Below are 22,826 nucleotides of genomic sequence, written 5' to 3' on the forward strand. Positions count from 1 at the left end.
GGGAAATCCAGTGTGGCTCAGCAAACCAGGATGAAGAGAGAGAGGTAGGCTGGGCTAGATGATGGAGCGCGTTTTGGGGCATCGTCAGGAACTTGGAATTGTCCCCGAAGCAGTGGGGAGCCCTTGGAAGGTTTTAAGCGGGGGAGGAAGGTAACTCATGTAATGCGCTTAGCACATATAGGCGCTCAATAAATATTGTCTATTATCATCTTTCCGTCTTCCCTGCTTGGCCCCCGGCGGAACCCAGGCCTCGGCGCGGCCGCAGTAACTCCTCCCGACCAGCAGAGGGCGGCGGCCGACACTTGGCCTCCGGCCGCCCGGGGTGGGCCTCCTCTTGCCGTCCCCCCTCCTCGCCTTTCCTCCTCAGGAGAAGTCGGGAAGGTGGCGGCGGCGGCGGTTGTCCGGCCGGGCCGGTTGGTGTGGCCCGTCAGCCCGCGCTCCGCAGCGTCCGCGCCGCGCCCAGCCCGGCGGAGTCGAGCCGCGGCGGCCAGGTCCACGCGGGCGGCGCGCGCTGACGGAGGGCGGCGGCCGCGGCCAGGGCGGCCCGTGGGACCGCGGGCCCCCGGCGCAGCGCCGCCCGGCTCCCGGCCCTGCCGGCCTCCTCCCTCGGCGCCGCGGCCATGGCGGCCAGCGCGAAGCGGAAGCAGGAGGAGAAGCACCTGAAGATGCTGCGGGACATGACCGGCCTCCCGCACAACCGCAAGTGCTTCGACTGCGACCAGAGGGGCCCCACCTACGTGAACATGACGGTCGGCTCCTTCGTCTGTACCTCCTGCTCCGGCAGCCTGTGAGTGCCGGCCGCCGGGCGGCGCGGGCCCTTCCCCGGTGGGGAGCGGGCGGCGGGCCGGCGGTTGCGGCGCGGGCTCGCGGGCCGCGGCGGGGAGACCGGCGGGCGGGATGCGCTTTCCGTCTCGCCGGGCGAGGGTCCAGGCTCCGGGCAGCCTCCGTGGGTGGGGCGTGGGCGGGGGCGGGGTCAGGAGGGGGCGCCCGGTCGCGCGTCTCTGGTCCCCGCGGAGCCGCCGCCGCCTCCCCCGGGCCTCCGCTCTCCGGGGCGCTGACCCGCCGGGGCTGCGGGGGAGGGCCGTGCGGGTCCTTTGTGCGCCCCGCCTCTCGGCGGCCGGGGCGCGGCGGTCCCAGCGAGGCACCTGCCGGGCGCCGGGGAGGGGCTGGGGGAGAAGCTGGGGTGGGAGAGAGCAGGGACGTAGCCTGGGCTCGTATTCCTCGGGTCGAGAGTCCCTAGGTCACTGGGAGGCAGCAGGCACTTAGGAATAACAGCCGGCTTAAAATGTCTTGATGGCAGAGATGTGAATCCTAAGGGGGAAAGTTGGAGAGGATTAATTGCGAGAGAGGGAGGCAGAGAAACAGAGGTGAGGTTGTGGGATTTTAGCTTTATGGTCCAGAGAGTCTCGAGGAGTTTGGGGGGAAGTTGTAATGGAAATAAGGTATTGGCCAGAAGCTGTGTCATTCTGAATATGGTGGTGGTATCTGTAAGACTTCTCTATCAATACCGAAGTGTCCTGGCTGTATGCAGAAATGGGGAGAGATGGAAAGACAGCCTTGTTTCAGAACTCCAGCTACTGGGATGCTTTGTATTTGTTGTTCTTTGCTTCATTACGCTTTATTTTCATAAGGTTTTTGTTGCTGTGAAATTTCTTTTGGAAAGTTTGCAGGTGATTTTGGAACTGATCATAAGTTGCTTTTTATGCAGTAATTTTCTTGGGTTCAGAGTAAGTTCTTGACGAAGTGGTAGTTACTAAATATTTTCAAAACCTTTGTTGTTCCAAAACGTCTACTTAAGTTCTTTTATTTGGACCATTGGTTCGAATAAAGTAATTTGGTACCCCTCCCCCCAAAAAAAAACCTTTGTAAAATTAATACGGAGACAAAGTACGTAATAAACGAGAAAACTCATATTTGGAAAATGCAGGACATGCCCGGTAGTGTACGATTTCCTTTTTTTTTTAATTGGGTGAAGAGGCGTTATCAGTCTTCCATGCCTATTATTTCTTCAGCAAACATTTATTGGGTGCCGGCTAGGTTCTCTGTGAAGCGTTGGGGCTTGCTGATAAATACAGCAAAATCCTCGTTCTCTTGGTGCTTACATTCTAGTGGGGGAGATGGTAATAGGTAAGTAACTGAAAAAAATGTCAGGGGTAAGTATGCACTAAAATAGTATAAAGCACTCTGAGAAGCTGACAATTAGTGATATTATTGAATTACAACAGAATCCTAGAGCTAGGTGCTATCTAGGAGATAGTCTGGTTCAGGATTTTCATTTACAGATCAAGTTAAGTGACTTAGGTTGGGCAACTTTGGTTCTAAAATGAAGCTAGTAGTCCAATTTGTTTTAAGTGTATTTGACTTTTATTATGTGTGAAATAAGTATGTCCTGCTTTTACTAAACACAAGGTTCTTTGATACATTTAAAGTATTTGGTTTGAAAAAAAATGTATATATATTTACTGCTCTGGATTTCTGACATTTCTTTGTAAGTATAGCAGGGCAACATTTAGTTTATTGCAGCAAATGTGTAACATTAATAAATATTTCTTCCTAGATTCCACATTTCAGAAACATTCTATATAAAAGGATATCTCAGTATGATGACAGTTGTTTATTTTAATGGGATTTAATCTGTAGTAGATAGGACTTCATATCTCTGTTAAGTGGTGATTTCACATATATTTGTTACTCGCTTGGTTTGTGTCATACGTTGTGGGAGGCACTCGTGTTACTTGGATTCTACTATCCTTAAGGAGCTTGCTTTCTAAGTATGTAAACATAGTTACAATACGTTGTAATATTTCTTTTCTCTGAATGAGCTATCCATGAAATATGTGAATGGATAGGGAAAGCTTCACAGAGGGTTTGATGCCTGAGCAAAGACAAGGTTCACGTGGCGGGCAGGTTCATGTAGTTGAAAGAACACGTACTTATGAGCTGGATAAACCTGGTTTTGAATCCTGGCTCCACTCTTTAGCTATGTGGTATTGAGAATGTCACTCAGTCTCTTTGAGCTTGAGCTTTGTCATCTATGAAATGGTGAGGATAAGGTTTACCTTGGAGATTTTGGATGTAGATTAGTTTTCAATATTAGAGATAATATATGTGTAACATCTCACACAATGCCTGTACATACATAATAGCTCCTCTGAAGGAGGAGAGGACATTCCATGAGTAGGGAACAAGATGTGAAAGACATTGAAATGAGAAGCACCCTTATAAAAATCTCTCAGTTTTGATTTTTTAGATGCATCTTAAAACCTGACTCAAATTGGTTTAAAAATACGAAGGGAATTATTGTTTGGTTTTGAGTAAGACTTTATCCAGTGGCTTAGTGATGTTGCCTAGATTTCCCTCATCCAAAGATGGCTGTCCCCAGCTCGTGGAGCTCCATACTGCCTTGTTGTTGTAGCTTTTCCAGAAGTTCTGCGATTTACTCTGGGTTAGCTTAGGTCATATGGCTGTCTTGAACCAGTGCCCTGATTGGACACATGTTCTATGCTGACTTCATTGGAACAACAAGGATCCCCAAATAGAGTTCCCAAATCAGAAATCTGGGATTTTGGGGAAGGAAGGAATGGTTGCTGGGTCAAATGTCTACTGCAGAAACATTGAAGGGACCGTAGCTCCTGAGGATTTTTTTCTTTGAAAAGCAATAATGTAGGAAAATAATTTAAGAAGGATAATAGAACTAGTGGGCTTAATAATAATGTATTTACTATTTAGATGGTATGGTATAATGGAAAGAATATAAATTTTGAAGTCCAATTTTGACATTGCCAGTAGCTTTATGACTTAGGCAAGGTATGAAGCCAGGCCACTATGTGCAGGTTGGCCTGGATCCATCCTCTCATCCTCAGTTTCTTTATTTATGATAAGATAATGCTAATATGTAGCTTAAGGCTGTACAATGGTACAATTAAATGGTAGACTTCATTGAATATTTATTGAACGCATACTATATGTGAGGACGGTGCTAAGCAGTGGATACACAAATATGAAATAAGGCATGCTAGCTGCCATTAAGAGACCTTGATGTACCTAGAAAATACTCATGCACAATAATGGTCTATCATGAATTCTAAATTTTACGATAGTCACATACCTTTTATCGTTCATTTAGCAATATCTTTATTTAAATGAATTGAACAAGCATCTTATTGTTAATATTACTAGACTCACAGCTAATCTTTTCTTTCGTTTTTTTTCCAGAGACTGTCCTGTATGCTTGTATCATGTTCATTCTGAATATATAACTGAATTCAGATTGTGAAACTTTAAATTCGGCTTTAGATTTAGATGCAGTTAAACTATTTGTTATTGAGACAGAACGGGGGTTTCTAACAGATTGGTTTGTCACTTTCTGGTTCTGGCTACAGAAATACTTAAAATTATGAATGGACGTTCCGTCACAGCCAACAATAAAACATTGCCTTCATGTTGAAGAACTTTTAGTTGATTTAAAGACTAGTTTTAGACCAAATTATTTGTTTTGTGTAGACTAACTCTAGTGTAATCAGTAAATAATATAAGAATTGTTTTATTCTTAAATGATTCGTAAATTTTTCAGAGAATGTTTAGATAAAATAAAAATAACAGATGAGACACTGTGTTCCTCTTTATACCAGCTGTGTTATGTTGACAATGCATTTAAACTTAGAATTTCACAGGTGGATAAATGTAGCTGGATAGTAAATTATACTCTAGTGCATTTTGGCTCTTAGAGTGAATCTTTATTGCAAGAATTTTAACTTGTTAAGGTTAAAGCTGGACAGATGAAAAGAGACATTTAATTTGTTTTTATGCAGTTATTAGCATTAGAATGGATTGTAATTAAATACCCTTTAGGAGCTCTGTTTATAATATTCAGGACCTTATGTGGTCACAGTGGGCAGTAAATATCCTTAATTCCTTGTCCACTTTTTTTAGTACTCTAATGTGGCTACATTCAGGGAGATATTTTGATAATGTGATATAATTTCAATTTAGTGTAAGAGGGAGAACTATTCGATACTTTTTCTATTGTGAAGGACAGAATTTTTTTTAAGCAAATATTAAGTGCCAGGCACTAGTCATGTGCTGTGGATGCAACAGTTCAAGTATTTATTGAAATGAAAAATATAATAATAATAACTATTAGTAATGTTTATTGAGTGCTGTGTGTCAGGTGTTGTTCTAGTAACAATCACAAGGAAAGTACTGTTATCCCTCCACGACTTCAAATTGTAAAATTAGCGTACACTCTTAATGCTTTGCTGTGATACTCTGCTTGATGTTGGGATCCGAACTAATGCCAATTCCACCACTAGTGAATATATAAAGAGTTCCCATGGATTATTGTTAATTGTTGTGAATTCTGTATTTTGGGGATTTAAATGGTAGATTTTACTTCACTGGATTTTAAAAGTCAGGACAGATAGTTTACGGAAGTATCATACATTTTTGTTTTATAGCTATGTCATGCTTTTTTTGGTTTTAAAGGAACTTCTTAGCTTCAAATGTGCGTTCTTTTAATTTCATTCAGAAACTGCTGTTGTGTATTGCGAGCACAATGGGAATATGGTGCTGACTGTTCTGATACCGATTCTTTTGTTTTAGTATTTATTTATTTATTTATTGTGTGTGTGTGTGTGTGTATGTGAGAGAGAGAGAGAGAGAGAGAGAGAGAGAGAGGAAGATCAGCCCAGAGCTAACATCCGATGCCAATCTTCCTCTTTTTGCTGAGGAAGACTGGCCCTGGGCTAACATCCGTGCCCATCTTCCTCCACTTTATATGGGACGCTGCCACAGCATGGCCTAAGCTGTGCGTTGGTGCGTGCCCGGGATCTGAACCCGCGCCGCCAGCAGCAGAGTGCGCGCACTTAACCGCTATGCTGCCGGGCTGGCCCCTGATACCAATTCTTTTGAATTTGGCATATCTGTACTGCCATGAGTAAATTCTCTTGCTATTTTCTGTATTGGAATTGTAATTAAAACCCCTCATCCTGTGCATTCGGGATTATACGATTGATAGTGGTTAGGTTTATCAAAAAAGTCAATTAAAGCAAGCAATCATAAAAAAGATATTTATATATATATAAAACTTAGATTTTTTAACATATAATTCTCAATTTGCTTTTATGTGACACCTAGGACTTCTTTGATTATGGTTCCACTGATTAGATTCTTTGTCCCCTCCGTATAACCCAGACTCACATTGTGTTATGATTTTTGGAATTTTGTTACTTTTAAAGCAGTTTTGAGTGCTGAATTGTTCTAGATCTTTTTTTCAGTCCTTTACAGTTCTTGTTCACAGTTAAATAACAGCTTTTCATGGTGACTCGATTTTATTAAGTCTCTAAAATACTTAGTTTTAATGGAAACAGTTCTCACTTGTGTGTTATTGTTTTACATAATATTCAAACTATATGTTTACCAAATACTATACCAACTATATCACCAAGCATGATACCAAACAACTGTTGATAAGCATAAAACTCAATTGGAAGGAGCAGGAGAGAATGGCCTTGTAGCCATGAATGTTCATTGTGCAATAGGCCTTTGCTGTGGGTTTTTCAGTGGGAAGGCGAAACATGGATTCATCTAGCACATTGATTAAGAGGGACTCTTGTGTAGCGCTGTGAGCACCTTCTGTCCTGGGAAAACTTCAGCATTCGGGGTGTGGTGACATCATTTGACCTTAACTTGGTACAAAGGCATCATTTTCATATCAGGTTTGTCTCTGATCTTCTCTCATTTGTCTGTGATTTTACACTTTGACTTTTAGTCAGTTTCAAAGTGGTGGTTGTACAATTTATCTTGATTAAGTTTATATTACAATTTTAAATATTATCTGTGAGTTGGATTATGAATGAAAAGAATGAAAACATTCTTTTAAGGAACTTAGTGACCTCTGGACCTCACTTTAAAAATGTTGCTTCTTTGGAAACCTCTATATCTATTCCAGTATCACTCTCTGTGAACTAAGCAAATCCCCAGACTGATGTTTTCAGTCTTTTTTATGCAGCATTCCTAATGCTCACATTCCTGAGAAACTCCTAGGGAAATGTTCAGGATTAGGTGCCATTGCCCTTCCTATTTTTCACCCCCACTCACTAATGCATTTCCCAATTCATATAGTCAGGGTGGTGATTGTCCAGGAATACACACCTTAGATTCCTCTAATGTATATTAAAAAAGTAAATCATTCATGACTTTGGGTACTTTCATTACATTAGTAGCAGGTTCCTTGTAGCATCCTTTGCAACCTCGCACATGAGAGCTGTTGCCTTCAAGACACCTGATTGGACATGATTAGAAGGAAAATTCGTTAATTTACTTTACAGTAGGGATAGGAATCTTACTTGAATTGTTTGAAATATGAGGAATGACAGTTGTTTTTTTTTTAAGTTAGAACATATTTTTTTAAGGACTCCTATGACATAGTCTCTCTCTTTTTTTGTGAGGAAGATCAGCCTTGTGCTAACATCTGCCAATCCTCCTCTTTTTCAGCTGAGGAAGACTGGCCCTGGGCTAACATCCCTGCCCATCTTCCTCCACTTTACATGGGACACCGCCACAGCATGGCTTGCCAAGCCGTGCGTCGGTGCGCTCCCAGGATCTGAACCGGCAAACCATGGGCCGCTGCAGTGGAGGGTGCGCACTTAACCGCTTGCGCCACTGTGCCGGCCCCAGGCATAGTCTCTTTTTGATTGGTACCATAACTTTTTTAGAGGGAGGGGAATCATAATTACTTGCTTTTATTCTGGTTGTTTAATTTAAGAGATCGGTTAACAAACTGGAGTATGCTTTAAGAATTTGATCAGGATGATAAGGAGATTTGAGACTATGTGTAAGAAGAACCTTTGCAGGAACCAGAAATGTCATGAGCTTAAAGAAGAAGACTAGGGAGTGGGGGAACTGTACATACGATCACTCTCTCTGCGTAATTTAAGGCCTGTCATGTGGAAGAAGTAATAGATTTATCTTCTAGGGGAAGATACCAGACCAGTGTATGGAAGTTACCGAGAAACATACATGTTTAGAAAAGGAAGAGGAATTTTCCCTTGTAGTTGTCAGGTTCTAAAAATTCTTGTTCTTCCTCCATTTTTTGTTAAATTTTGCAAGCTCCTTGGTGGAGGAAGTATGAAAATCAGTAGAACTAATAACATGGGAAGTTGTGAAAACTCTTCCTCATTTCTCTCTTCAAACCTTTATCTCTTACTCAGTGAATCTTGGCAGCTCTAACTTGAACAGTTGTGTTCAGTAGGTACTTCTATAAAAAGATTGCTAGTGTCTAGTAAAGAAACTTGATATTTTTGAAATTTAAAAAATTCTTCAAGTTTTCTAGGAATGCTTTTTCATCAAAGAAAACAGCCTATGTGTATGTTAGTTAAGTTTAATTTTGAAGAGCAAGAACCTTTTATTTTTATTTTTTATGTCTAATTTTTAATTCAATTTTAATTTTTATCAGAAGAATATGTGCACATAATTTAACATAGCAAAGGCTTGTAATGAACAGTCATCTATTCCCTTCCTCGATTTTTGATTACTATAGACAGTGACTTTGAACTCGTCTGTTTCCTCCTTCTATATTTACCTTAATATTTCTAACATACTTGTAATGTAGCTATATCTTTGAATTTTCAATTTTGACTGTTGTCTGTTGACTTCCCTACTGTGCAAGGAGGAAGGAACATAAGGATTTGGTCCTCTTAACACCCCACTCACCCTCTCTACTTATACACTGCTTCTCCTCCTTCAATATAATAATATCACAAGTTTTGGTTAAATCATTATTCAGTATTTGCCTTATTGGGACTATGTTCATATTGTTCTCAGCTGAGACACGTAGTATATCACTACTATATTTTCTTTCTTGTACCACCTTTTCCCCCCTGCAGTTTATAATTGTCTAGTTTTCTTCATTTGCTTTGTTTTCCACGTGTATATCATTAACATATCTCCAGATAAATTATCTCTGCAATATGCTCAGACACATCAGGTACGTTTTATTTTGATAAGTCTTTTCTAGGTACTTCTGTCACCCTCTGGTTTGGAAATGCCACTCTCTAGGCCTACAATACAGCTGTCATCTTGGGACTTTTCTCTTACCTTCACTCTGGAAATTCCTTTCACCTCTAACCTGTATGCAGCCCTCTCTTTCCAGGACCTCCACATCTCCATTAGCCTCCTGATTATGGGTTAATGGGAGATCATTTTTGAGAGCTACGTGACTGAATATCTTATTCTGCCCTCATTTTTAAGTTAATAGTTTGTCTATATTCACAAAGGCGAAAATACTTTACCCTTGGAATTTTTAAGGCCTTGCTTAGTTGTCTTCAAACCTTCAGTATTGCTGTTGAGAAGTCTGATGCTATTCTTATTACTGATTCTTTGAACCCCATTTTTTCCCCCCCTTTTTGGAAGTACATATGATCTTTTTATCCCTGTTGTTCTGAGCCTTATATTGAAGCTTTTTGTTATAGATCTTTTGTTTCATGTTTTAGGCATTTTTTTTTTTTTTGACTCATTGATTTGGAAACTCATGCTTTTTTTACTTCAGAGATATTTTCTCCAGTCGTCTTGGGGAATTAAAAAGCCTGGCTGCCACTCTTCTAGGAGCCAAGTTGAGGGAGGGGACTGGGGGCCTAGAATTTATTACTCAGTATGTGGAGTCTCACGTGAGCCCCCAGTTTTAAGCATGGTGCCTAATAACAATCCTCAGCTGTGCCTGAGTGTGGAGTCTATTTGGTATAATCTCTCCGGATTAAATTTTCCTTCAGACTTCTGCCCACTGCCCAGGGCCTGGTAGGGGTAGTCTTGTGGCTGTAGGTGAACTGGGAGTCTAACTATATTTCACCCTACCTGAATTCCCCCACCCTGTGTCTGATTCCTTGCGTGAGTCTTTCAGGAGTCGTGTGGTGGGAATCAGCTTCCAGGTGGCTTCTCCTAACTCGGCGGAGCTTCTGTTTTGGCTTTCTTCACACGGCAAAGTCAGTTACTGCTGGTACACTCACTTTTTATCTACCAATTTTGGTATTAGAGAACTGTAGTGTGCTTTTGGACTCCTCCCTTCTTCTTTGTCCCTCTGTCTCTTTGTGGGTTAATGCCTTTTTATTCCTTTGCTGTCATTTCAATGGAGTTTGGAGAGGTAGTGAAGACATTCTTGGGTTTTGTCCACTTTTAACTGGAATACTTAATTAGGTTTAAATTGTTACTTGAGTATTTGTTTTTGATGCTTGCCCTAAGTGTTACAGGGACGTTACAGGGATGTTACAGGGTAGTATTTGTGACTTGTTAAAAAACCTCCAGAATAACAATTATGGTTTACACCGTGTTGTGTGTGTGTGTGTGTGTGTGTGTTTTCAGTGTTTTAAAGTTTGGTTCTGGATAGACTAATATTTTGGACTACCCAATACATACTGTGTCTTCACATCAACAGTCTGTGCAATCTTGATAACCTGTTAAAGGCGTCTTCCAGGGGGCCGGCCCCGTGGCTTAGCAGTTGGGTGCGTGCCCTCTGCTGCTGGCGGCCCGGGTTCGGATCCCGGGCGCGCACCAACGCGCCGCTTCTCCGGCCATGCTGAGGCCGCGTCCCACATACAGCAGCTAGAAGTATGGGCAGCTGTGATGTACGGCTATCTACTGGGGCTTTGGGGGAAAAATAAATAAATAAAAAATTAAATTAAAAAAAAAAGGCGTCTTCCAGCTGTTGTAGATTTTAAATGTATAATTTTTATAATATGTAACATTATTTATATGTAATATTTTTACTGAATAACTAGGATTGGGACAGATCTAAATGTCAAATTAACTTTATTACTTTATGCCAACATTAGCAACCACATAAATTTCCACAGCCTATTAAAATATTTTAACTAGCTTCTCCCTCAGCAGGAGAAAATTAATAAAACTAACTAAATAAGCTTTCTTATGTATTCATCCAGCACACATTGTTATTTAAGTTGAACAAATGGCTGTTTGCAAGATTGTTTGAAGCATGGTTAAGAGCAGCATACTGGTGGACATATGGAATGAGTCACACCATCTGGTTGCAGTCATACCTGGGTGGTGGTCGTTAAAACTGAAACTTCTGGAGATCTGCACGTGACTTAATTATACTGCAAAAACATATTGGGCTCCCCCACTACGTGACTTTGGAAGTTCTTGAAACCAATTAACTGGCAGACATGCTTTCAAAATATCAATACTGCTGTTATTAAATGAGTCATTATTTAATTTTTTTTGTTGCACTGAACTGGAGACTTAAAATGTGTATTTTAGGATCTGGAATGGGTGGTACTTCAATCTTGGCACTGTAAAAATGGTGTGGTTTACTTGCCCAACACTTTCATCCAATAGTTATGACTAATGTCATTACAGTAAAGTGTTTTATAAACACTGACTTCACATGACAGCTAGACTAGGCTTAGCATAAAAGTGAAGGGGCACCAACTTCCAGGAATATGCCATAAAAATAACAAGATAAATAAAAATTGTTTTGATCAATTAAGGATTTTGCTTATTTAAATGATCAAACCTAGTAGATGGAGAAAATGGTCTGCTAATGAAAGAAATTTTATTTTAATTAGTGGAAAAATTGTGATTACTATAGATAGTAACATGGAATCAGGACTATAATGTTTTGTTTCTTATGTTAACATACATTAAAATTAACTTTTTGGTGTACAGTTCTATCAGTCTGTATATGTATAGATTGTATAGGTGTAGATTGATGTAACTACCACCACAATCAGAACATGGACCTGTCCGTTGACCCCTCAAGATTCTTCTTAACCCTTGTCTTTCCTTAACCCCTGGCAACTACTGATCTGTTCTCCAGTGCTGTAGTTTTTTTCCCCTGAAAATGCCGTTTAAATGGAATCATACAGTGTATAACCATTTCAGATTGGCTTCTTCACTCAGCATAGTAGCTTTAAGATTAATCCAGCTTAGTTGTTGAATATTCCAATAGTTCATTTCTCCTTATTGCTGAGTAGTATTCCATTGCTTGTGTATTTATCCGTTTCCCATTTGAGGGACAGTTGGGGTTGTTTCTAGTTTTTGATGCGTATGAATAGAGCTGCTACAAATATTTATGTACAGATTTTTTTGTGAACATAAGTTTTCATTTCACCTGGGTACATACCTAGGAGTGGGGTTGCTAGGTTACATGGCAAGTGTATGTTTAATTTTTTTTTTATTTATTTTTTATTTTTTTCATTTGGTTGTATTTCTTTCTTTCTTTTTTTTTTTTTTGTGAGGAAGATCAGCCCTGAGCTAACATCCATGCTAATCCTCCTCTTTTGGCTGGGGAAGACCGGCTCTGAGCTAACGTCTATTGCCAATCCTCCTCCTTTTTTTTTCCCCGCAAAGCCCCAGTAGATAGTTGTATGTCATAGTTGCACATCCTTCTAGTTGCTGTATCTGGGACGCAGCCCCAGCATGGCCAGAGAAGCGGTGCGTCGGTGCGCGCCTGGGATCCGAACCTGGGCCGCCAGTAGCGGAGCACGTGTACTTAACCGCTAAGCCATGGGGCTAGCCCCTGTTTAATTTTATTAAAAAAATGATAAACAGTTTTTTGTTTGTTTTGATTTGATTTTTCCCTTTATACTGCTTTGGAAGCTGTAAGTTCCATGTTTTTTTATGGTCACCATTGAAATTTTATTCTCCATACTAACATTCTAGAATTAATCAGTATTTTAGCCTTCCTTTCAATAATACAAAATCTTTAAAAATGCAAAGCACCTTCACTTAACTGGTATTGTGGGCAAAATGTCAAATTTGTCTTCCCCTCCCGTAAATTGGGCATTTTTTAATCAGATGATGTTTGCTTAGATTTGCCTCTATGTTTGCCAGTTTCCTTGCTCACCCCTTTGCATCTCAGTACCTTCATGGGGTCATTTTTCTTCTTCTTAAAGTGTATACAGTATATGTTTCTTTAGTGAAGATCTTTTGGGGTAAACTCTTGGTTTTTGTTTTATTTGAAAATATCGTTATTTTGATCTTCTACTTCAAAGATAGTTTTGCCATGTTCACAACTGTTGTTTTTTCTTACTACTTAAAGATAGTATTTTGATGTCTTCTGATTTCTGTTGAAATGTCTGCTTTCAGTCAAAATTTTTTTCCTTTGTCTTTTCTCTCTGACTGCTTTTAAGATGTTCTGTTTGTCTTTGAAGTTTCACCAAAAGGTTTCAAAGTGTAGATTTTATTCTGATTTTAGTAAGCCGTGCTTCCTATATCTGTAGATACATGCCTTTCATTGGATCTGAAAAATCTCAGCCATTATCTCTTCAAATATTGCTTCTCTATTCTTTCAGTCTTTCAAAAGCAAGAGTATTAATTAGATATGTCATACTTTCTAATATTCTCTTTTTTCTTTTTTTTTTTTTTCCCCCTAAAAACCCTTTTCTGTTTCCTTCCATGTCTGTGCTACCTTTTGCATTATTTTTTCTCTGTGTCTTCTAATTCACTGATTTTCTCTTTTGGTGTGTCTAATTTGCTTTTTAACTGATTTGTTGAATTTTTAATTTCCACATATATAATTTTTAATTTCTAAAATTTCTGACTTTGAAATTTGCCTGGTTATTCTGATAATTACATACTTCTTGTTAATTTTTATTCTATCTTTTATTTATTTTAATATTTCCTATATACTGTTTATTTTATATTTTGTATTTGATAACTCCCATATCTAGTCTTGGGGAGAGGTGGAATAAATTTGTTATTTCTACTGACTCAAGTTTAGTGGTTTATTTTGTTGTGTGATGATTTTTATTGCAATTTCGTATTTTATTGAACTTAATATTTCCAAATCCTGATAGCATAAATTGGAAATGCCTTCCTCTGGAGAGGATTTGCGTATTCCTCTGCTGGGGTCCAGGGATGCTCCCAACCTGAAGCTACTTTATTCCCCATCCAGGGTCTTAAGTTTAACAGGGATATCTCAGGTTCAGCTCTCTCATCTTGTCTTAGCTGTTGTTGGTATTTGCCTTCTGAGCAACACTGCATTTTGTGTATAACATGGGCCACTCTTGTGGTTTTAGCTTAGTTTTAAATTTTTTTGTCTTTTTTCTTTTGAAGAGGGGGACTTAGAGATTTCTCTTACTTTCTAAAAAGCCCAGCAAGATGTGTGTATTTATTTTTGTGTGTGTATTTATTTTTTGTGTGTGTAATTTATGGAGTATCTGTCATATTTTAGCAGAGGGAGCTTTTTCAGAATATCTAGTGTGCCGTGCTATTGGAAGTAGAAATTAATGAAATTAAATATACAAAGTGCCAGTCTAGGTATTTTATAAATAAATAGTTTCCTTCTGCCTTGTTAACTTATATTTTGCCTACCAATTTCATAAGCGTATTTGACATCATGTAGTTCATTCTTGGTTATTTTTTGTGGATACTCTTTAGTCTTTTCTAATTTAAATTTTAATGTGTATATTCTATACAAACCTTAAACTTTATTATTTCATAGAAAGAAGTATTTATTCATTTCTGTTTTCTGTTATTCTGGAAATAATAAAGTTATGGGAAAATTTAAATTTTTTGTTGTGTATGGGGTGAATGTGTAGCATGTTTTTTATAAGATGAACCTGGGCAGATTTTATATCTCAATAAAGATCCAAAGGAATTCCACTAATTTCTTTTGCTTGGTAATTAACATATTTCGTGTATAGTTTAGAGCAGTGGTTCTCAACTAGAGGGATTTTGCCCCCCTGGGGGAGATTTGATGATGATCTGAAAACAGTTTTAATTGTTGCTCTGGGTTGGAGTAGTGGGTAGAGGCCAAGGATGCTGCTGTACATCCTACAGTGCACAGGACGGCCCCTTCTCCCCACAATGAAGAATTATCTGGCCCAAAATGTCAATAGTGCCAAAGTTGAGAAATGCTGATTTAGAGAAATGAAGTGAAGATAAGGTGTTGATGCTGGTAAGTATATTTGGGAGGAAAGGTTTTCCTGGTTTTTTAGAAAAACTGAAAGCAAGCCTTCTAAAGGAAAGCTGCTCTCTCCTTATTTTCTTTCTCTAATTCTTTGCAGACATTCATCTCCATAAAGCCAAAACTAAAAGTCCAAATTTTTTGATTACTACTACTAGTCAATTGGACTTTCCATTATTTCTTACTATTGTTTTTCTGTTGTAGAGAATACAAATTTATTGTGGAAAACTTGGAAAAAATAGAAGGTTATAAACAGAGAAAGAAATCATTCAGTCCCATCATCTCTATGCAAGGACTGTTAAGATTTTGGGGTATTTGGTTTGTCTGTTTTCCTTGTGGATATTTTTTATGTAGTTTTGAGAATACTGTATAATTTTCATACTAAAAAATTAAAACAAGCATAAGATGCATAATGTTATACAGTTTTATTGTCATTTATTTAACCACTTCCCCTTCATTTAACCACTTCCCCTTCGGTATTGAAGTGTTTCTGATGTTTTCCTATTATGAATAATGTTTGATGAACATCTTGTACATAGTTATGTTTCAGATTCCTTCTTTAGAATAGTTCCTAAAATTATATAACTGGGTTAAAAGGCATAAATGAGGTTCCCGATACAAATTGGTGAATTTATCCTGCCATCAATGTGAGACTACCTGTTTTTGCTGCATACTCATCAGTCTGCAGTCTACTTAAGAGTTTGATAGTCAATCTTCAGTTTTTTTACCAAACTGTTTTACAAGACTGTAATATCCATGTACAAAGCTTTTGGAGGCTAAAAGAGGAAAAATCCTTGTATATCCTTGCTTTGAGAATATAGCTAATCTTCCTGAATAAATGGAAGCAATTAGAGGAAGCAACATGAACAAATGTAATATTTGCTTGGAGTTACACAATTTATGTAATTAATGTGGCCTTGCAAAATTGTGTCTATCAGTTTTGTAAATTGAATCCTATTTTAAGTTCACTGAGAGAGCTCAGATGAAGAAATCTTGTAGGGCCGGCCCCGTGGCTTGGCAGTTAAGTGCGCGCGTTCCGCTGCTGGTGGCCCGGGTTCGGATCCTGGGCGCGCACCGCCGCACCACCTCTCCAGCCATGCTGAGTCCGCGTCCCACATACGGAAACTAGAAGGATGTGCAGCTATGACATACAACTATCTACGGGGGCTTTGGGGGAAAGAATTAAATAAATAAAAATTATTAAAAAAAAAAAAAGAAATCTTGTAATAAGTGTTCTTATTAAGTGGAAAAAAAATGTCTTTTCATAGTTTGGTTATGAATGCATTCTAGTTGTATTTGTTTCATAAGGTTAAATTTTTGTTCACTTATTTAAGTAATATGAATATCTTCTTTATGCATAAATGGACCCTGTAATATGGTAGGGCCTTGAAATATATGAGTGAATAAGCTATACATTGTACTGCTCTCATGAGATTGCATACATATGTATAATATACCTTAAAAAGAGTCAGGGGTTTCCTCATTTTACAGTTTGAGAAGTATAGGGGTATAATTTTTTGCTCCAAAATTTTTTATCCAAAACACACACCCTTGTAGCAGTGTTTGACATTTTCTCTTTAGAAAGTAATTCCTTTGCCTTTTACATTTTTAAAAAAGGTACTATAAGGGAAGTGGAAAGGTAAGGGGTTGGCGGGAACAAGGAGAGACAAAGTTGCTAAGTGAGAGGGAGGGAGTAGAGGAATTTGAGAGAAGAATAATGAGTTAATTCCTTCTAAAATTGTTTTGGAGCAAGGTAGGGTGTAAGTAAATATCATAAATTAATAAGCTCCCCTGAAAATGGTGAATTTAGTCTTGTTCTCATAATACGGATGAATTGGAAAACAAAGTGTCGTGCTTTAAATGAATAATAATGACTTCTCCTAAATTTTCACTTTTGGAAATTTAGAAGCTGTTTTTAAAGCCTTAATCTGTGATTGCAAGTTGTTAAGGTATTTGAAAGTAATTCATACTGTAGTTGTTTCCTCATAGTTTAGTTTGAAAGTTTTACTAGGATGAAATTGCTGTGTTCAGTTTTTCCTACTGTGCAATCCTTTTTTCTGTATTTTGTGACTTACCAAGAGCCAGAAGGAAAATAATTTATTAGTTTAAAATTTAAACAAAGCAAAACAAAAGAACAACAACCCAATTTAACATTTCTCCACTTTGAAATGTAAACAGATCAAGTGCAGTGTGTCGTAATTCAAAGCATGATCTGACGGTGTGCCATCTCTCTCTGACAGAATGGAGAGAAAGAAGCAGCAGGATTTGAAAATTGAGGAGCTTCTGATAATTCTGAATTCTCCTTATTGTTTTGACTTAAAATATTATGAATTTCTAGACTATTACACTCTAATTATTGACAAATGTTTCCAGAATATTTTTGTAAGACTTTTTGTTCATTTATTATTTTACATCATTGTTAAATCTCTCATTTAAGTAGCATGGATGATTGTAAGATGCCTGTGACAAATTCTGTAAAAATTTACCATTAATAATCTGCTCTAGAACATGGGTCCCAAATGAGGCCTTTACCAGAGGACATGACTCCAAAGTGTTTATGAAACTTGGCAGTTTACTTGTTACTTTTCATAGATTATTTAACTCTTATTCTTGTGGGTGGAGTAGGTCACTCTGTGATAGTTGGACAAATATAAATAGTTCTTTCTCTGAGTGCATTTCTGTTCAGTTTTTCATGTGTGTGAGAAAACATCATCAAGACACTTAGAGATAAAGTCCTCGTAAAGGCCTTCTGTACAGAAAAGGCTTCAAGGTTGTAAAGGACCTTAGGTCATTTCTTCATACATCTGGCTATTTCTTGACTCTCCATGTCCTTACGGTTTCCTCTTGAACACTTACTGCCTCCTAAGGTGATTAAAAATGTTGTTTATTATAAATCGTTATTTGAATTGATGGAGAGATGGGACTTAATTCTTACTGGCTAATAACTTCAAGTTTCTTTTGGTTAGTTTTCAGTTTTCTAAATTAGCCTCCAACTTAAACGTAGTAGCTATTTGATGGGAATATTTGTATAGCTCCAAACTTAACACATCATCGTCTCTTTCTTAGGAAATATGAAAATATTTAAATAATCAATTACTTTTTGAGTTCTTTACCATAGAGCCCTTCACATAGTCTTCTCCTACCATCAGAGACACACTAAAGCAATATTGTTTTTCCTAGAAGCTCATGTGTTAGAGTTGTTATGTGTTCATAGGTAGTTACTTGAATTTATTTTTAAATATATTATTTAGTGTGGGTCTAGCCAAACTTACCTTGAAGTATCTATTGTGAGGATTAATAGTTTAAAATAATTTTTAAATGCTTTCAGTTTATGGAATAAAAACACTTTTCCAGGTTTAAATATGCTGATTAAAAATGTTTTGTGTTGTTGTATAATTTTTAAAATGTAGTATATAATAGTAAATTTGTAAAATATTTTATCTTTTAGGCGAGGGTTAAATCCACCGCACAGGGTGAAATCTATCTCCATGACAACATTCACACAACAGGAAATTGAATTCCTGCAAAAACATGGAAATGAAGTAAGTGTTTTTACAATTTTCAACTTTTTTGCTGGCAGTCATTTTAATGAGATTTAATAAGTTGTTTAGAATGGTGCATTTCACTGTCTAAAAAAAGTAATTTTTATATTCTATATTTAGATATTTTAGAGTATACTCATTTAATAATGTATTTAGAATTAATGTGTACTACGTAAATACTTTACCTTAAACCTGAGGTGAAACACATGTGTTTAAAATTCATCAGTGTTGAATGTAAAAGGCGTTTTTGGAGGACATCTCGTATTGGAGTAATTGTTAGTCTTTGTTTAAAAGACAAAAAAAAAAAATAGTACTAAGTAAACTTTTGTTGGGCTGTTGTATGCTCAACTTTCACTTGAGGTCCCCTCCTTTCTTTCTTTCTTCTTCTTCTTTTTTTTTTTTTTTTGTGAGGAAGATCAGCCCTGTGCTAACATCTGCCAATCCTCCTCTTTTTTGACTGAGGAAGACTGGCCCTGGGTTAACATCTGTGCCCATCTTCCTCTACTTTATATGGGACGCCGCCGCAGCATGGCTTACCAAGTGGTGCATCGGTGTGTGCCTGGGATCCGAACCGGTGAACCCCAGGCTGCCTCAGCGGAGCGTGCACACTTAGCCACTTGCGCCACCGGGCTGGCCCTCCCCTCCTTTCTTTTTACTACATTTTTAACTTTGTGTATATATGTGATGTTTGATATTGAGCAGGTGCTCAGTGGGGAGGGGGTTAGTAGTTCTACAGGGACAGCCTAGCTGCTAGGGTCACGGGGAACCCGAAAGAGTAAAGATTTGGAGGGGAGCTTTTCCCTTCTACTCTGCTTTAATGGGCTTCCAGTAATTCCATTTTTGCTTGCTTTGTTGTTTTTAGTTCCATGATTTGCTATTAGTAAAAGTGGTGATCTAATATTTTAAAAAACTATAAAATTAACAAAGAAGGCGGGCATGTTTTATAATCTTGGGGTAAGGATAAGCCAATCAACCCAGTTGATTAATAATAGTGATTATTATTTCACAGAAAAGTCTTATCACTTCCTAGAAAGGAAATATTATTTTAGTTGTCTTATTCTGGTTGCATATTTTTTTTTTTTTTAATTTTATTTATTTATTTTTTCCCCCAAAGCCCCAGTAGATAGTTGTATGTCATAGTTGCACATCCTTTTAATTGCTGTATGTGGGACGCGGCCTCAGCATGGCTGGAGAAGTGGTGCGTCAGTGCGCGCCCGGGATCCGAACCCGGGCCGCCAGCAGCGGAGCGCGCACACCCAACCGCTAGGCCACGGGGCCGGCCCCTCTGGTTGCATACTTTTGATATGAGGCAGAAAATAAGTTGTTAAGATTTTATTAGTTTGTCTTCTCTTTCACCTTCAGAAGATGTATGCAAGCATTTTGTACTCTGCCTCTCTTTCTTCCTAACATTTTGATTGTATTATTTTAAACTTGCTTGCTTACTTGTGATGTACATGTGTTTTTGGTTCTAAAATAGTGAAGAAGTGTAAATTCAAGATTATAAAATATTTTTAAATACATGATTTAGAGACATGAGCAGACTTTGAAGTCTCAAAATTTTGCCAATAAAAAGTTATTTTGAGTAATCAAGTTCCAGACTGATGTGGGTAAATTACAGGAAAATCTAAAGCTAGATGAAAAAGGCAGAAGGTGTGTAATGACAGTAAGTATAGAATTATATATTTATGGATTAAAATACAATTTGAACTAGTTGTATGAAGTTTGGGATTTGCCTGGCAGTGCAGACTTTAAATTACTTTCTTAGAATGTTGGCCTAGTATGCAAAATTTTGGACATCAGAATGGAGTCAGAAATAAAAGAATACTTTTTTGTTCTTAGATTAAGAATCTAGTGACAGTAGATAAAGTCATAGTAACAACTGGAAAGGTAACAGTCTGTTGGAGAAGTAAGTAGAAGTATTCGAACCTGTCAGGAGATAAGGTTAGGTAGAGACTGGTCCCAAAACCAAGATTGAAGGAACTTTTTTTTTTTAATTGTGGTAACAACACTTAACATGAGATCTACTCTCTTAAAAAATTTTTAAGTGTACAATATAGTATTGTTAATTATAGGCATAGTGTTGTCCAGCAGATCTCTAGAACTTATTCATCTTGCATAATTGCACTTTATACCCATTAAATAGCTACTCACCATTTCCCCATCACAGCTCCTGGCAACCACCATTCTACTTTCTGCTTCTTTGAGTTTGACTGTTTTAGATAGCTCATATAAGTGGACTCATATAGCATTTGTCCTTCTGTGACTGGCTTATTTCACTGAGCATAATGTCCTCAAGGTTCATCCGTGTTGTTGCGTATGGTAGGATTTCTGAAGGAACATTTTTTGAGACTATAAAATAAAATTAGGATATATAAAAGGAAATACTTGATTTAGGCAACTCATTATATCAAAAAGTAAAGACAAAATGTAAACATTAGAGATGACTAGAAGGGGTTCATGAATCTTAAACCTTAAGAGTCATGCAAATTGATGGGACATTTAAAGCATTCACTGTGATAGTCACTGTGCTAGGTACTGTAGATGCAGTTACAGACGTGTTACATAGGCTTAGCTGACGTAGAGGTCATAGTCTAGTTGGGGAGACAGATGTGTAACAAATAATTATAACATGGTGTTAGATAATTAACGATAAGTTTCAGAAATCATATGGAAGGAGGGACTCAGTCTGTTGGTGAAAAGGAAAGGATTGGAAAGATCTCACAGAGGAGGTAAAACATTTGCTGGTGTTTGAGGGAGATTAGGACTTAAGCTGGCAGGAAAAGATGATATTGAAGGCAGAGCAAACACAGTGCACAAAGAAAACGAGAAATTTGCAATAGTTCTTACTGCTAAAAAGTATATCAACCTTTTGAATATTGTTAAGGAAGACAAACACACCTTCTTGTGTCCCTAAGGACGTCTTAGAACCAAAATATCGGACTAGGTATATTTGGTTCTTTACAATATTAGCAGTATCCATGTTCTTAAAAAGAGATATGTAGAAGGTGAGAATTGATATTATGAAGTGTGCAACAGTTGGTACAACTTAATAAAACTTTATAAGGCCTGGTCCTGTGGCCTAATGGTTAAGTTCAGCGTGCTCTGCTTCGGCGGCCCGGGTTTGGTTCCCGGGTGCAGACCTACACCACTCGTCAGTGGCCGTGCTGTGGCAGCGACGCACATACAAAATAGAGGAAGATTGGCACAGATGTTAGCTCAGGGTGAATTTTCCTCAGCAAAAAACAAAACAAAAACAAAAACTTTATAGACTTCAAATGCAAATGCTTTATTATCGCTTTATCTTATTTAAACATTTAAATCTTAAGTATAGGGCCGGCCCTGTGGCTTAGCTGTTAAGTGTGCGTGCTCCGCTGCTGGTGGCCCGGGTTCGGATCCTGGGCGCGCACCGATGCGCTGCTTCTCTGGCCATGCTGAGGCCGCGTCCCACATACAGCAACTGGAAGGCTGTGTAACTATGACACACAACTATCTACTGGGGCTTTGGGGGGAAAAAAAAACAAAAACAATTAGTATTAAATCTTAAGTATAACATGCATAGAGAAAAGTATAGAAATTTTAATTTTTTATTTCAGAATATGTTGCCATATTTCAACTGTGTGTCATCTTTCAATAGTTTGGAAAGGAACCATACTGAAGCACATATATTTGCATTAAAAAGGCAGTATCCTACGTCTTATGCATGAATGGGTTCATGCCTGAAGATGAGTGTTTCAGAAAGTATATTGACTGGCAGCAGTCTTGGATCTTCTACCCCCTCGGGGAGTTTTAGTGTTCTGAAGGGCATATTTGGTTGTCACGATTGGGGGGTGTTGCTGGCTTAAGCAGGCAAGTGCCATGGTTGCTGGATGACTCACAATGTGTTGAACAAAATTAACCTACGTTCCACATGCTTTGAATGTTCCTCCAGACATTTATGTATGGGAAAAAGCTGTTTACAGTCATCTCCGTGTATAATATAAATCTGTTTTACATGCTTGCATTACGGTTGTGAACAGCTTATTGCCGAAGAAAGACGTGCTGTCAAGTTCAGAATCAGAGTGGGAGGGGATTACCAAGTTATAGGGCAAAGGGTGTAGATACTGGGAAGCCATTAATTGAGACCGTCAGTGCAGTGGCTTAGCACATGTGTGTATCTAGGGAAGATTTGACTTTTCATTCAGAACCTTATTAAGAATTGTTCACTGTTTTGGAAAATCACAAAACTGATGGCAACACCACTCATAGTATTTGAGTTATTAATAAAGTGGTCTGTGTTGATAGCTCCGGTAAGCAAATAATGGTGTTACTATTTATAAATATGTATCAAGGACGTACTTAGTATTTATAACAGAGTATATCATTAG

The 22,826-nt window shown here is 38.3% G+C and overlaps 1 protein-coding gene across 7 annotated transcripts in view; it reads left to right on the plus strand.

The window, feature by feature from the left end:
* Positions 1 to 396: 396 nt before the first annotated feature.
* Positions 397 to 22,826, plus strand: part of AGFG1 (ArfGAP with FG repeats 1) — an 81,131-nt gene continuing 58,701 nt past the window's right edge. For 4 of the 7 annotated variants that reach the window (XM_058533131.1, XM_058533132.1, XM_058533134.1 and 1 more), the window contains exons 1-2: positions 398 to 787; positions 18,369 to 18,462. In XM_058533131.1, coding sequence (XP_058389114.1) covers positions 621 to 787; positions 18,369 to 18,462 — 261 coding nt within the window. In that variant the 5' untranslated portion in view covers positions 398 to 620. Of the gene's footprint in view, positions 788 to 18,368; positions 18,463 to 22,826 lie in introns of all 7 variants that reach the window. The other 3 variants (XM_058533135.1, XM_058533136.1, XM_058533133.1) reach the window with 2 other exon arrangements.

Source organism: Diceros bicornis, chromosome 37 (genome assembly GCF_020826845.1).
Source record: "Diceros bicornis minor isolate mBicDic1 chromosome 37, mDicBic1.mat.cur, whole genome shotgun sequence".
Classification (NCBI taxonomy): Eukaryota; Metazoa; Chordata; class Mammalia; order Perissodactyla; family Rhinocerotidae; genus Diceros; species Diceros bicornis.